Here is a 17,396-nt window from a genome sequence, read left to right as displayed (position 1 = left end):
AAACTTTTTCTTTTGTATTGGGGTATAGCCAATTAACAATGTTGTGATAGTTTCAGGTGAACAGAGAAGGAACTCAGCCATACAGATATGTGTATCCATTCTCCCCCAAACTCCCCTCCCATCCAGACTGCCACATAACACTGAGCAGAGATCCATGTGCTATACAGTAGGTCCTTGTTGGTTATCCATTCTAAACATTAATATAGCAGTATTGTACTTAGATGTTTTCAAGTGTTAATTTAAGCCATGCATATACATTGTTTTTCTTATAGTTCCTTAACACCATCCCCCATAAGAAACTTCTATCTGGAGATCACCATAAGAGGTTTAGAATATTATGATTCATCTTTCAGAGATAATGAATTTTACATCCCCTTTTTGTGAACTGCCTTCCTTTGGCCCTTGAAGTTATAATTGGAACTCACCTAATTTTCTTAGTGTACTCTATGTTTCTTAATGGGGAAAATCACTCCCCAGGGGGAAAATTACTTCTTGGGAGGAGGGTAAAAAAAATTTTTAGACACTAATTATAATGGTTTGTGGCCCTCCAAAGGGTCATTGTACATAAACAGATATACATCTATAATTTGAAAACTTCATGGGAGGTGACAGGGAAAACAGTAGTCTACAAACGGCTCCTTTGGGGGACAACAATGAAAAAAAAAAGATTAAGAAACACTGATAAACTGCATGAGTGAAGAGGCAAGGAACCTGTCAGCAATAGTTTTTATTTATATTTTTGGAAAGGAAACTCCAGAGAAGAAACAAATGCGCTGATGGGAGAATATTTCAGGAACATTTCCCCAGGTCAAAGTGGCTCCTTCTGAGACTTTGCTACTATGTACACACTGCTTGGTAAACTTTTCAACTTCATAGCATATCAAAAGGAACTAGTCTGCATCCTCTTCCTGTCTCTTCTCTTGGAGAAGGTTTTAGCTTTTCATGGGGACCTGCTGTTAAAGGAAGATAAACTTTATACCAACCAACCATTTTCTCCCTTTTTCTAGGAAAAGCAGTATATGTAGTTTTTAAATGTATTTCCCTAATATATCTTTAAATTAAACTTGTAGTTAGATTTATATAGCTTTTTACTGAACAGTCAAAATATACAAACTAAGTACATTTCCTATTTGGAACATTGAAACACCATAAGCCTCAGTGACTTTGATTCAGTGCTTTGATTCTCATCTTAACTATTTCCAACCCTAGTAGAAATATTAATTCAACAAAACGAAAGCCCTCTCAACAACACTTAAGTCCATGTATATCTTATAAAAGAACAAATGTCAATATTGTTGAGTGTTTAGATTCTTTAAAGGGACAGAGGAAATGTTCACATTTAATTATACCAACTTAGGACAAATTTGGTTGGTAAAAACCTTCTTTCTTAAATCAATGTCTTCTGAAGCGTTTTTTTTTTTTTTACTGTTTGATATTTAATATCCTGTGTGATTTTGTCATAATAATAAGCTATCAGTCACTCAGTTCTTGAACATATTTTTATTATGATGTCACCTTCCAGGTATATTTTAATCTTTCTGATTTTTTAGGTAGTAGAGAAAGGTTTAATAGCAGCTTTGTATTTGATTTTTCTATTAGGGAATCTGTATAGATAATAAAAATTAATTCCAAGTAAATTTTGATAAATCTTACATGAAAAAACCAACTTACTTACCCATTGCTTGCCCTGTATAAGAGAGACATCCTGGTAAGAAGTGCCAAAAATCTGTGTTTATACAGATCTGGCTACTGAAATGTATATGTATAGAGTAGACTTTATGGGACCTAAGAAAAAGCAGAATTTGAAAGAACTGAATACAGAGATTTCAGATGCTATGCACTCCAAAGGAGAAAAGTTGAGAGTTTTATTTAGTTCGGCAAAGTTAATTGTTCATTTATAATATAAATCAACACTCTTCAAAGGAGCAGAATATGGAGTCTCTAACATTATTTAAAATGTCCATTACACCATAAAAATTTAATAACGTAAAGAAAGAAGAAAATGTGAGTCAAGAGGAAAAGCAGTCACTATATTACTGAACCTGAGATAATCCAGATATTAAAATGAAAAGGACTTTAAAAGTCCTTTTAAGGGCTTGAAGGAAAATAAAGTCATAATAAATGAACATATGGAGAATCCCACAGAGAAATGAAAATAACAAAAAACAAACTGAAGATTCTAGAGTTGAAAATATAACTAAAATGAAAAATTCACTGATCATAACAGAAGATAGAAGACAATAGGAAAAAAGAATCAGTGAACTTAAAAGATAAATAAATAGAAATTAATCTGAAGAAGAAAAAGGAAAGAATAGAGCCTATATGATCTGTGCGACAATTTCAAGCAGTCTAACTTACATGTAATTGGAGTCCCAGAAAGAAAAGAGGGACAGAGAATGGGGGAGAAAAGATAGTTGGAATAATGGCTGAAATTTTTCTGAATTTGATGAAAAAAATTGTACAGACCTAGGTAAGGAAGCAACAGTTAGAACTGGACATGGAACAACAGACTGATTCCAAATAGGAAAAGGAGTATGTTAAGGCTGTATATTGTCACCCTGCTTATTTAACTTATATGCAGAGTACATCATGTGAAATATCAGGCTGGATGAAGCACAAGCTGGAATCAAGATTGCTGGGAGACATATCAATAACCGCAGATATGCAGATGATACCACCATAGCAGAAAGTGAAGAACTAAAGAGCCTGTTGATGAAAGTGAAACAGGAGAGTGAAAAAGTTGGCTTAAAGCTCAACATTCAGAAAACTAAGATCATGGCATCTGGTCCCATCACTTCATGGCAAATAGATGGGGAAACAGTGGAAACAGTGGCTTTATTTTGGGGGGCTCCAGAATCACTGCAGATGGTGATTGCAGCCATAAAATTAAAAGACACTTGCTCCTTGGAAGAAAAGTTATGACCAACCTAGACAGCATATTAAAAAGCAGAGACATTACTTTGTCAACAAAGGTCCATCTAGTCAAGGCTATGGTTTTTCCAGTAGTCATGTATGGATGTGAGAGTTGGACTAGAAAGAAAGCTGAGCGCCAAAGAATTGATGCTTTTGAACTGTGGTGTTGGAGAAGACTCTTGAGAGTCCCTTGGGCTGCAAGGAGATCCAACCAGTCCATCCTAAAGGAGATCAGTCCTGGGTGTTCATTGGAAGGATTGATGTTGAAGCTGAAACGCCAGTACTTTGGCCACCTCATGAGAAGAGCTGACTCATTTGAAAAGACTCTGATGCTGGGAAAGATTGAGGGCGGGAGAAGAAGGGGACAACAGAGGATGAGATGGTTGGATGGCATCATTGACTCAATGAACATGAGTTTGGGTAAACTCCAGGAGCTGGTGATGGACAGGGAGGCCTGGCGTGTTGCGGTTCGTGGGATCACAAAGAGTTGGACATGACTGACCAACTGAACTGAACTGAAGAAGCTCTTCAAACCCCAAACAGGGTTAATATAAAAACTACTCACCTAAACACATCATCATGACTGCTGAAATGCAACAATAAAGAGTAAACAATAAAAGGAGCCAGAGAAAAATAATATTTATATGCAGGTAATGATACATCTTAGTCATTCTGAATTTTGTATTTTACTCTGAAATATGTTACTTTTAATATAAAAATCTTCTGTCCCTAAATATAATTATTTTTAGGAAGATGTTGTGTTTGGCTTTTGACATTCTAAAATACCAATCCCAAGGAACATGCCAGAGAATGTTCAAACTACTGTGCAATTGCATTCATTTCACATGCTAGCAAAGTAATGCTCAAAATCCTACAAGCTAGGCTTCAACAGTACATGAACCGAGAACTTCCAGATGTACAAGCTGGATTTAGAAAAGGCAGAGGAACCAGAGATCAAATTGCTAATATCTGTTGGATCATAGAAAAAGCAAGAGAATTCTAGAAAAAACATCTACTTCTGCTTCATTCCATATGCTAAAGCCTTTGACTGTGTGGATCACATCAAACTGGAAAACTCTTCAAGAAATGGGAATACCAGACCACCTTGCCTACTTCCTAAGAAACTGTATGCAGGTCGAGGCAATATTTAGAACCAGACATGGAACAACTGACTGATTCCAAATTGGAAAAGGAGTACGTCAAGACTGTATATTGTCATCCTGCTTATTTAACTTCTATGCAGAGGAAATACTGGGCTGGATGAAGGACAAACTGGAATCAAGATTGCCAGGAGAAATATCAGTAACCTCGAATATGCAGATGACACCACCCTTACTGCAGAAAGCGAAGAGGAACTAAAGAGCCTCTTGATGAAGGTGAAAGAGGGGAGGGGAAAAGCTGGCTTAAAACTCAACATTCAAAAAACAAAGATCATGGCATTCAGTCTCATCACTTCATGTCAAATAGATGAGGAAACAATGGAAACGGTGACAGACTATTTTCTTGGACTCCAAAATCACTGCGGATGGTGACTCTAGCCATGAAATTAAACTTGCTCCTTGGAAGAAAAGCTATGACAAACCTATACTATAGTGTATTAAAAAGCAGAGACATTACTTTACTGGCAAAGGTCCATCTAGTCAAAGCTATGATTTTTCCAGTAGTCATGTATGGATGTGAGAGTTGGATCATAAAGAAGGCTGAGTGCCGAAAGATTGATGCTTGTGAGCTGTGGTGCTGAAGAAGACTCTTGAGAGCCCCTTGGACTGCAAGGTGATGAAACCAGTCAATCCTAAAGGAAATCAGTCCTGAATATTCATTGGAAGGACTGATCCTGAAGTGAAGCTCCAATTCTTTGGCCACTTGATGCAAAGAGCCAACTCATTTGAAAAGACTCTGATGCTGGGAAAGATTGAAGGCAGGAGAAGGGGACAACAGAGGATGAGATGCTTGGATGGCATCACCGACTCAATAGACATGAGTTTGAGCAAGCTCCGGGAGATGGTGAAGGACAGGGAAGCCTGGCATGCTGCAGTCCATGGGGCTGCAAAGAGTCGGTCACGACTAAGCAACTGAACAACAACAGCTCTGAAATACCACTGTATTTTTTGGGGATATTCATATCCCTACTTTAAAATAGAGGAAAAGTGAAGATAAAATATTCTAAAATGAAACTGTATCACCGTATGCCTCTACAAATAAGTAACTACAGTATGTATCAGATTATTCGCATGCCAGTCTCTGGAGAGAGGAAACTGGCTAAGTCAGGTTTGAATTCAGATTTCTTCATCTTGATATACAGGACATATATTTCAGTTCCATTTTAGTATCTGTTTTTGAGTTAGCTGGAATAAGATTTCCAGAACAATGGATGATTCCTGGGGAAAGAAGCCTGAAGTAGCAAATTGATCAGGTATTACTGTTCCTCTTTCCTTTCTCACTGTAGCTCATAGAGGCATTTTGGGTCATAAAGTGATATTTTTTATCTTAAAAATGAATATTTCATAAAGATGTTGATAATATCACTCAGCACCAAAGCTTGACTGGTTGTTGACCTTGGGCAATTACCTTTCTAAGCTTTTTGTTGTTATTCAGTAGCTAACTCATGTCTGACTCTTTGCATCCCAATGGACTATAGCATGCCAGGCTTTCCTGTCCTCTAGTATCTCCAGGAATTAGCTCAAATTCATGTCCATTGATGGTGATGCTATCTATCTCATCCTCTACCTCCCCTTTCTCCTTTTGCCTTCAGTAGTTTCCTTATATAATAACATTTACCCCCTCCACCCCATCTCAGGGCTGTTATGAAAAGTAAATCAGATAATATATAAAGCCAGGCATGTTCCAGGTTCTCAGTAATATTGGTTTCCTTTTATACCTTTCTTTTCCCTTTAAAAAAGAAACTTTAAAGCCAGCATCACAAAGTTAAGTCTTTGAAATAAAGAGGGTAGGTATTATTAATATTTAATTCTACCAGATGGAATTTTTTAAAATACTGTTTTCTGGTTATAAATGTAATTTATAGTCATTATAGAGGATTTAGGAGATATAAGGAAGCATAAATAAAAATTAAAAATATAATCCTACTATCAAAAGTTTATTACTATTAAAATTTTGGTATCCTTTTAGTCTTTTTTCTGTATTTTATCACATCTTGGGGAAAAAAAGCGTTTCCCAAGTGTTCTCTGCCCAGCTATTCCTCTCTTTCAAAGGTGTCACAGCCAAATTTGTTAAAATCATCTCACTCTTGGTTCCATTTCTTTCTATAAAAATCTATTCTCAGGAGATATATACCCAGGTTCTCCTGGTCAGTAAACGCAACACATATTTTGCTATCTTAAAAAAAAAATCTCTAATATTCTGCACTACAAACCACTCCTTTATTCTTGAAATGTTTTTTACCCATGACTTCTGATTTTTCTTTTATTTCTTTGGTCACTTCTTATTCTATATGGATCCTTCATGTTAATTTAGTCTTTAAAAATTTGGTGTTTTTGTAAGTGCAGTCATGAATCCTTTTCTCTAGATGATTTCAACTGCTCCCATAGCTTCAGGTGCCATGTCTATGCTGATGGTTTTAGAAACTGTATCTTCTGATCTCACATTTTTCTCTGGGCTTTCAACCCATATTTCCTTATATGGGCATATTTACTTACCTTTATTTGGATGTTTTTGAGGTTTCTCAAACTCAACAAATCCTAAATCGCCTTCAATGTATCATCTCTCCCTCCTACAGACAAAAATTTGTATCTCTTTCTGCCTACCCTCCCATACACTCATTTATTCAAGTTGGAAATGGGATTCTGCACTGACTTCTCTCACTCAACCACTATATTTGGTCTATTGCCTGTTTATTAATCCCAAATCCCTCATGTTTCTTAGTCCCTCCAGATCTCTCCTGCTTTGTTTCTTCAATTATTTTTATCTGGCAGGAGACCCCCCAATTCGATTCCTGGGTCGGGAAGATCCCCTGGAGAAGGGATAGGCTATCCACTCCAGTATTCTTGGGCTTCCCTTGTGGCTTAGCTGGCAAAGAATCCACCTGAAATGCAGGAGACCTGGGTTCGATCCCTGGGTTGGGAAGATCCTCTGGAGAAGGGAAAGGCTACCCGCTCCAGGATTCTGGCCTGGAGAATTCCATGGACTGTATAGTCTATGGGGTCACAAAGAGTCGGACACGACTGAATGACTTTCACTTTCACTAATTGTATATTTTATCAAATATATGTATAGCCTTCTTCCACTGAACTATAAGTTCTTTGTTCATTGCTATATCCTCCATGCTTTTCTATTTGCCTGGCACATAGAAAGCATTTAATAAATATTGTTTAATGAAAAAAAATTCTCAGCAGTGTAAGATTTCTTGCCTAGATCACTGAATCAACTGGTCTTCTTGCACATAGTTATGCTGTTTCAATTCACTGTCCATGTGGCAACCAGAATGAACTTTCTAAAATTTAACCATGTCACTGTCTGATTTGAAACTCACTGATGACTTGCCATAGCCCTTAGCATAAAGTCCCAGTTCCCTGTCTTGACTTAAGCCCTTCATGAACTGATCCTTTAACTTTTCCATTTTATCTCCTACCCCCACCCATTTCAAACTGTGGGTTCTAGGCATACCAAGCTTCTGTTATTTTCTCAGAAATACTATGCTTTCTTACCTCTAGATATTTTTGCACATGATGATTATTTTCTCTGGAAACTCCCTTTTTCCTTTGTGTGGCTGATTCCTAATGCTTAAGGCAACAGTTAAAAGGCATAGCTTTAGAGAATTCTTTTGACCAATGTCCTTTATCTTTTCAGAATAAAAGATATCCTGTATCCTGTAATCTTTTCATAGTAGTTATCCAGTTTACTGTAAATGCTTCTTTAATTTTCTAATTTAACCTCTAGAATATATAGTTTCTTGAGTGAAAACAGTGTCTGTTGATTTCCATCAGCACCTGGCACATAGTAGATGCTCAGTACTTTTGAAAGAAAGAAACACACATACCACACACCCATACACACACACACACATGCAATCATTATTCATGGATTCTGTATTTGTAAATTTGCTTTCTCACTAAAATTAATTTGTAACCCCAAATTCATATTTGTAGTACTTTCGTGGTCATTTGTGAACACATGCAGAGGTGAAAAATTTGAATGCTGAAGTTCTCAGTGGAGGTTGAATAAGGCAACACTATGCCTCTTGCTTTAGTTCAGATATTTTTACAAGCATTCTTTTCATGGTACATTATTTAATGTCACTTTTTAAAATCACATTTTTATGTATTTTTGTTCATGCTTTTGCTATTTAAAATGGCCCCCAAGTATAGTGCTGAAGTGTTGACAAGTGTTTCTAAGCAGAAGGCTGTGATATGCCTTACAGTGAAAATATGTCTGTTAGAATAAGCTTTGTAGAGGCATAGTTCATGGTTGGCCTTTAGTTCAGTCTTAACAAATTAATAATATACATGAAATAAAGTCTACTTTAAAAGAAATATACATAAAACAAAGTTATATATTAGCTTCTTGATAAATATATTGTCAGAGGCTCACAGAAACTAACTCTATATTTCCCATAGGAGTTAAATGCTTGCTAACTCTGTGTGTACAGTGATTTTACAGAATATAACTACCACAAATAATGAGAACTGACTGTATATGTAATTATAAAATTTTGCTCATAATGTTTCATAACTTGCTTTTTTCCCCACACAACTGTGTATATATGTCATGCACATACTAAAAATAATGAATATTTATCTTTTATGTTAATTATGAAGTAAGAAAAAGAACTGTATGTGTTCTTGTATGTTTATATGAGTATGGAGACAAATGTGATTAATACATATCAGGTTATGTTGGTTACCTAGGGGGTGAGTAATTTTTTTAAAATTTATATTGTCTAAATGGTTACAATGAACATGTTTCTGGTGCAGACACTCTTGTAAATGTCCATGATTTTTAGTGATTTCATTTCCTTTTGTGAAAGAACTAAAGTTTCGACTAAGTATGGCCTTTGAATTTTCCTGCATTTCAGATAGTCAGCGGCTACAGTTGGATCTACAAAAAATGGAGCTTCTGGAAAGTAAAATGACTGAGGAACAACAGACTCTAAAAAACAAAATTAAGCAAATGATAACTGATCTGGAGACATATAATGATTTGGCAGCTTTAAAATCATCAGGTGAAGAAAAGAAAAAGGTAAATGGTAACAATGCTATAAAATTGTAATTCAAATTGTTTTTCTTGATGTGTTTTTAAAACTTTGTAAGTTTATTTTCAGTTGATTACTTGATATATAAGGAAAAATAAAGATGTTTACATACAAAGTAGGAATTTAGAGTGATTTAAATTTCAAAACAAAAGACAAAAATTGAAAAGCAAGGGATAGAGTACTTCAACAAATATAGTAATTGTGTCCTCAGTCATTACTGACTCTTTGAGACCCCATGGATTATACACCACCAGGCTCCTCTGTCTATGGAATTTTCTAGGTAAGAATACTGGAGCAGGTTGCCATTTCCTAATCCAGGGGATCTTCCCAACCCAGAGATCAAAGTTGCATCTTTTTCATCTCCTGCATTGGCAGGCAGGTTCTTTACTACTTCACTACCTGGGAAGCCCTTCAACAAATATAAGCTTTGTTACATGCAAATTTGATTGTGATATTTCTCTACTTAAGACTTCTCAGTGGCTTTTCATTGCCATTTACATTAATTTAAAGTAAATCTGGTGAAGTACAAAAACATAAGATAGCCCTAATAAGTTATTATTTATATTGTTAATATTAATTTGGCTTATTATGAACTTCCCCAGTGACTCAGCAGTAAAGAATCCACCAGCCAGGATCCACCAGACTCAGGTTCAGTCCCTGGGTTGGAAACATCCTCTGGAGAAGGAAATGGCAACCCACTCCAGTATTCTTGCCTGGAAATCCTATGGACAGAGAAGCCTTGTGGGCTACAGTTTATGGGGTTGCAAGAGTTGAACACAACTTAGGAACTAAACAACAACAACACAAGTTAGCTTATTATAGTTAGAAGAATATTTTTACAAACAGGTTTTCTAGTCTTGGTAGGATTTTATTAGAATATTATTGAAATTATTTAAGTCAAATGCTATTTTTATTGATTTACTAGATACCTGCTAAAGCCTTTTATTTACTTCCATTTGGATCTATCTAGAAATTACATCAGGAGAGAACAGTATTATCAACTCGCAGAAATGCCTTTAAAAAAATAATGGAGAAACTAAACACAGAATGTGAGACACTGAAAACACAACTGCAAGAAAACGAGACACATTCTCAGGTAAAAAAGAAAAAAAAAAGACTGAAATTCATTTCTATTTTTAGATTGTCTGGCATGTTCTCTTAATCTGTACTTTCACTCTCAAAGCAACCCATTCCTTTTTTTCAATCTGCTTTGTTTACCTACCAGATTTTCTGGCTTTGAAGATAGCTAGATTCTGTACAGTCTCCACTCAGAATAAATTTACTCCTGCTTTCCTGCCTTCTATAAACCTATATCGAAGGCCAGCTCTAGGCTTGGCACTATTCTGGGCACAGCAATTATGATAATAGCTTTTAAAAATATCAGAAGTAAAGTGTTTTTAATGCAGAATACATCAATGCCACATATAATGAAAATGAGCCATAATGACTAGTATCCCACCACCCAGAAGAGATGATTTTATGCATCTGTGGATAGATATTTCTAGTCTGTATGTATGTGGTATGAATATATTCACTTTATGCATACACATAAGTATACATTATTTCTGTGTATTTATAGAAATGGTACTGTATTGTATATTGTACCTATTATTTGGAAACTTGTTTTTCATTATTAACTATACTTTCCCTTGTCAGTAGATTTTTTAAAATATGATTCTATATAATATTTGACTGTATGGTTATAGCATAATTTACTGAGTCAGTTTCAAATTGTTAGACATTTTGGTTATTTCTCATTTTATTTATTTTTTTCCTTGTTCCTAGTCATCTCTGCCTCAGCTTTGAACTGTTCAAATAATGGTATGAAGAGCAGTCCTATTCTTGAATTTCTTTATTTACATTTCTGATGATTTACTCAGGATGCAAAGGCAAACCCCTTTTCTATGTCACTCATCCTGCTGATAACTACCTAAACAAGGTCTGAGGTCTTCTAGATTGAAGGGCAGAAGCCTTGTCTCTGTCACTTACTTTCTCCCCAGCACTGTGTTAGTGGTTGGCACATGATAAGTGTTCAATTAAGTATTTTTTGGTGGATTAAATGAAGCATGCGTGTCATATACAAAATCAGTTATTATGGTCTGATAAAGGTTGGTCATTCTCACATCAAATTAGTCTATGTTAACAATTTGCAGCTATGATTTATTAATGCTAAATGCATTAAATTTTTTCTTCACATGGTAACATGATCATGATAGACAGCCATCATTAACATTTGGTATAATAGCCTTGTAAACTTTTTTCCTTTGCAGTTATACACCTTTAATTATATTGTTCTTACAAATAATGAAATCATTCTGTGCATACAGTCTTTAAGCATTTCTTTTCTTACTTAAATGTTTTCAAGCTCTTTTTTTGATATTTTTAGGATGTCAGCTGTTTCATAAAAGTATGTACCTTTTAAAAAAAGATAAGCCTTATATTCTTCATAAAAAGATGGACTCTCATCAGAGTTTGCCACAAACTTAGAAGTCACTAATTTACATGTTTCACATTTATTAGTCAATTATTCTGTCTTGTAATATACAAGCCTATTTATAGACTTGTAAATAGCAAATTTATCCTAGTCTGTTTAGAGTTGGAATGGATACTGGAGAAGAAAACCTAAGAAAAAGTTAATGAGGCCATTGTCTTATGGTTCATAGGAAAGAGCATTGATACTTCATATGGATTTTTGGCCCTCTTCTTTCACTGAATAGATGGATTTAAAGAGAAAAACATTTGACAAACACTGTTTCTTAGAGCCAGTCCGTGGCTACCTTGTTTATTCCCACATTAAGTGCTAATCTTATTCTTAACCCCATCTACAGGAATTTGTAACATAAACCACAGTTTACAATTCTTCTCTGTATTATGGGTTGCCTTTTATGAATCCCAGTTGTTTGAATTAAATCCTGGTCTCCCTATTTTTTGAAGTTATTTTCTTCAAAACTGGCTTTGACATCTATAAATAACATGGCATAACAGACCTTTTTTGAGTGGTTATTTATTTGATATCATTTAAACATATTTATATTGGAACAAACTGCAAAGCTCCTAGAAGAAAACATAGGGAAAAAGCTCTTTGACGCTAGTCTTGGCAACAAGTTTTTATTATAGCACCAAAAAGCACAAGCAACCAAGGCAAAAATAAATAAATGGTCCACATCAGACTAAAAGGTTTCTGCACAGCAAATGAAACAATCAATAAAATGAAAAAGCAGTTTACAGTTTGGGAGAAAATATTTGCAAGTCACATGTTTCAGGGTTATGCAAAGCATAATATAAAGAGCTCATGATAGACTTTTAAAATAAGTTGTAGGAAAAAAAAAGATTTGTGCTTCTTGACATACTTGGGGATTTAAAGGCAAGGTTTAAATACATCACTGAAATAAATAAATTTATGGTATAGAAGAAATTTGACCATATGACGTAGAGTTGCTTTTATAGCATTATTCATGTGGCACTTAAGAGGTTTGCTGCATAATAAGAAGGCCACCCCTTTGTATGAAACAAAGAGGGAAAATTTGGTGCTTGACTTTGCAAAAGGTTATTTGAGATTTATTGTCAAAAAGTGCTGACTACTTCCTTAAGTCCATCTGAACTTCAAGGTTCTATCAGGGGAAGCTAGATCTGATTTCGTAGCATTAACTCACAGCACATACAGTTCATGTAATTAGTTATGACTCATCCTAATATCTAGATTCATCTCTTTGGAGGAAACAATGGGATAGATGATACACTGATACTGAACTTATGCCCTGAAAATAATTTTAACTTGAGTTTAGGAAGAAATATGAATGCTGTTTCAATTATCAGATTTTTAAAAATGATTATTACTTCTTGGAAATATCCAGGCAGAACATTATTTTAATGTTTCATTTTTCAGACTTTCCTTTGCTTAGGAAAAAAACTATGTGCATCTTAAAAAGACCATAACCCAGAGTTACAAGGTTAATTAAATCAGAAAAACAATTTAATTCTATAACAGTAAAATTGTCTTTGGAGGAAGCAACCATCAATATAATATCCACATTAGCTTCCTGTTGATGCAGAAATTATTGTAAAAATGCCAGCTTTTTACCAGCCCTCTTATAATCTTTACACTGCAGCTCTGCTCTTATCACAGCTTGTGAAATTAGACAGGAAATTTAGCCCTGGAAATAAGGAAGTTTCTCCTATATAGCTGAACCTTTGACAGTGTTAGAATATGTAGTACTTTCATGGCATTAGACCTTCAGATTTCAAGGAGAGATTCTTATCATGTCCCATTCTTCTTTTTAAAGTTCTTTTAGGAAAGGGAAATATCATAAATTGTCTTTCAGTTGGTATGTTCATTGGTATAATAAATATGTTCCAATTAAAGTAAACAGAGTACACTTGTTGAATTCAACGTTCTATTTAGTATTATATTTACTGTTTAACTTTCTCTAAATGTCTTTTTTGTCTATCATGGCTTTATCTCAGTAAAATGTGAGAGTTGAAAAGATTTAAAATTGAGGGTTTTTTTTTCTTATATCTCAAAGGAGTGTATAATTGTTTTGAATATGGGCACTGGTGAACATTTTTCTTTTGTGTTTTTAGCTTACAAATTTGGAGAGGAAGTGGCAACACCATGAGCAAAATAATTTTGTGATGAAAGAATGTATCCTTTAAAAAACTGCAAATGAACTTGACTGAGGGATTTTTTCTCTAGGAATTTCTTTAAAGACTGAAATAATGTTCAGTTCAACATCAAATACCTAATATGTACAAAATATTGGCTAAACTATGTGGGAAATGAATAAGACTTAGTTTCCATTCTACAAGTGTGTGTGTGTGTGTGTGTGTGTGTGTGTATGTATGTGTATACTAAAGTAACTAATAGAAAGCAGACCATACAAAGCCATAGTGTGACATAGTAACTAAGTACCCAGATTTTAGAGTCAGGAGATCTAATTTTAAATATTGACTTTACTATGTATAGGTTATGGACTTTGGACAGTTTACTTAACTGTTTAAACTGCAATTTTATCATCTCAAATACAGCTAATATTTCCTTCTCATAGACTTGTTGGGAGAATTATATATAACCATATACATGTATATGTGTGTATGTATGGTCATTTGTTGTTATTTATAATGCTGTACCTTAGATATCTGGGAAGCAAAGGGAGAGATAACCAAGAAGTGTCATGAGAAATTTGACCTTCAATCTCATCTACCAAGATAGTACTTTCGTCCCATCTTATTTCTATCAAGATAGTACTTACGTTCAGTCTTTTTGCTTATCTTTTTGTGTAATCATAGATGGAAGCAGCAACTGACAACAGATATTGTGGAGTATGAGAAACGTTTCCCCAAAGGTTGTCTCCTAGTCCCTTCTTTGACCTATTCAAGAGCAACTCTGATTAGAGAACTAGATTCTAACTCATTGGTTGCATAGGTTCTCTAGGATGTTACTGAGCATCCTCTTAGGGCAGCATGGACCCAGCTTTCCTCCAGATGAGATGCTAAAGGCTCTATTCCCAGTGGTTGTACAATTTATTTTAAAAGCAGATTTGTATTCACAATATGTTAAACTCCAGAACTCTGGTTTTGTCTGCCATAAAGTAGGTGATTTTGAAGCAGAGTGACGTCTAGAAACTTGCCTGAAATTCTGTGTGGTACTGTAACGAATTTGGTTCTTCTGAACATTGAATTGTTCTATGACCAGATTGAAATGAATAACATATTAACTCTAAAAATGTTTGTATACCATAGGTGAACTTTTTTGAAACAAGTTTGGCCTGGCCTTTTAGGGTTAGACCTTTTAGGTTTAGGTTTGATGCTTAATCTGTTAAAATATTGTTTGTTTTTTTTAAACTATTCTAATTGTGTTTTTTTGTGCCATCTTCAGTTTTCAATAAGAAAAATACTAGTGTAATTTGGGTCTTTTCTGCGTCACAGAATTAGATTAATATTTGTATTGATATTGTTCCCTCTTAACTCATGTACTTAGTCATAGCAACCAAGAGTCAAGAGAGTGATTACCAGCAGATTATGAAGAACGTGTCCAAGCAGATTTCAGAGTATAATAAAAGCATCATGGATGCCCTGCATAGCATGAGCAGAAACTGAGTCTGAACCAACTGCAAGTCTCCACAGAAATGTTCTCTTGCTGCTAAACTTTGTACACGCCATTAAAAAATTGCTTACCCTTGACGACTTTTACCTAAAAATTTTTGAAAGTTATAATTTCATGGCCTCTTTGAAGAATGATGTTTTAAATAGTATAATAGTTTAATAAATAGCTTATGTATTAAGAAAGTATCATCTCCTTTTATATTTACATTTGTTTTGTGTAGGTGATTAAAATGTCTCAAAGAACCAGGAGATAAAACAAACTAAAAGTGGCTATTGTTATTCATTTAGTTGGTATAATCCATCTGTGGCAGCAAATGCTATCATTTTTTGATATGTCAAGCCTAAGAGGCATGCTTGGAGTATGATTCTGATTTAGCATTTATCAACCTTGCCAATTTTTGCTTCTAGAAATAGATAGAATAGAAGGGAGGTATTTAGTTTTGAGCTTTACTTCTCAAGCAGGATATATTTGATGTGTTTTAAGGCATATGAAATCACAGGCAAATAAGTAACATATTTTTTATCTATGAATTATTCCTTTGTGAAATTAGACTATTCTTTATTGAGAATTAATATTTTTACTCTTTGCATTTAAAAAATTCTTTCTTACATGTATTTGCTAGGAAAAGCATGGAATTTAAAATAAATGTTGTATTTACAGTGGACTCTTTTGGACTATGGCTGCTGCTGTTCATTTCTGTTCCGGAGTATGCATTCACTCTTTAGTACTACAGGAAGACTTCAGTAGATTAATTTATAAGCATTGCCAGCACATTTGAAAGGAAAATGTGGAAGAGGTAGAAATGTATCATATCAATCTGGGGAGACATTATGGAACTGAAGATGTATCCTCTCTTTTGGGAAGAATGAGTCACTTTTGCCAGAATTTATTCCTTAAAACTATCCTTTCTTTGCTCTGATCTTGCATTCCTCAAGTTATTCTACTTCTCAGTTTTCATGAAACACAAGCATATTAGTTTCTTTTTAAAAAGGCTTTATTGAGATACAGTTTACATATGATGAAAGTTCCCATGCATGTTCTTTACCTGAAGTAAATATTTATCATTAAATTATTCAATTTTAGTTCTGTGTGAGTTTAGGTAGAAGGGTGAATGTTGTTGAATTTTATTAACTCTGGATTACTAGTATGGCTGAAGATTCTGCACATTGATACATTCATTAAGGTGGCATTCATAAGATATGTTCCTTAGATCCTGAGTTCTTCAGGTTTCTAATAGGTGTTATACCATCAAAGGATTCATAGTCAAAGGAATTTGGGAAGCATTATTTGAAACAAAGGTAAATTATTCTCTTTCTTCTTGTCTGCTCAGAACCCTTAATATGCTGCTGCTGCTGCTGCTGCTGCGTCGCTTCAGTCGTGTCCGACTCTGTGCAACCCCATAGACAGCAGCCCACCAGGCTCCCCTGTCCCTGGGATTCTCCAGGCAAAAATGCTGGAGTGGGTTGCCATTTTCTTTTCCAATGCATGAAAGTGAAAAGCGAAAGTGAAGTTGCTCAGTCATGTCCAACTCTTAGCAACCCCATGGGCTGCAGCCCACCAGGCTCCTCCGTCCTAGGGATTCTCCAGGCAAGAGTACTGGAGTGGGGTGCCATTGCCTTCTCCCTTAATATGCTAATGTGCAATAAGTTCAAGAAGAATATATACTATTAATATTACAGATTTTTCTGAGTAGTGGGATTGTGGGTCTTTTTATCTTCATTGAACTTTCTGGTACTTTCTCAAAACTATCTGTGATGTACATATAATAGTTAGACATGCAATAAAAATTCAAATTTAAAAACATATATACAGTTAATACTTTAACTTGTAGAAAGGACATATGATAGTTTAGACAGCTCTGCTGTAATCATTGAGCTAGAACTTAACCAGTCTTTACTCAGAAAGAAAGTATGAGGAAAATTGCCTCGTCATTATATATGTGTGTTTGCATTATAACATTGTGAAGTTTGGCAGAAGAAAATTTCTTGAAAAAAGCAAAATTCCCAACTTCCATTCTAAATTACTCATATATGATATTTGGAGAATATAACTGAGCAGGATTTCTTTAAACTAAAATGTGTTATCTGAGGGAAATTCTTACTAATGTCTCTTCCTTCCTCTCAGAACTTTTCAACAAATCCAATAAGAATATTCTCTCTGCTAGGATAGACC

At 34.8% G+C, this 17,396-nt stretch overlaps 1 protein-coding gene across 3 annotated transcripts in view; it reads left to right on the top strand.

Moving 5' to 3' along the window:
* IFT74 (intraflagellar transport 74) overlaps positions 1-15,888 on the top strand; it is a 104,044-nt gene extending 88,156 nt beyond the window's left edge. For all 3 annotated transcript variants that reach the window (XM_081498021.1, XM_081498015.1, XM_081498006.1), the window contains 4 exons: positions 8,945-9,108; positions 10,092-10,217; positions 13,703-13,763; positions 15,099-15,888. In XM_081498021.1, the coding sequence (XP_081354147.1) occupies positions 8,945-9,108; positions 10,092-10,217; positions 13,703-13,763; positions 15,099-15,217 (470 nt within the window). In that variant the 3' untranslated portion in view covers positions 15,218-15,888. The remainder of the gene's footprint in view (positions 1-8,944; positions 9,109-10,091; positions 10,218-13,702; positions 13,764-15,098) is intronic.
* The last annotated feature ends 1,508 nt before the right edge of the window (positions 15,889-17,396 follow it).

Source organism: Giraffa tippelskirchi, chromosome 1 (genome assembly GCF_054371585.1).
Source record: "Giraffa tippelskirchi isolate mGirTip1 chromosome 1, T2T-mGirTip1v1.2.pri, whole genome shotgun sequence".
Classification (NCBI taxonomy): Eukaryota; Metazoa; Chordata; class Mammalia; order Artiodactyla; family Giraffidae; genus Giraffa; species Giraffa tippelskirchi.
The sequence above is the reverse complement of the archived record's forward strand: the minus strand, read 5'-3'. Positions and strand labels throughout refer to the sequence as shown.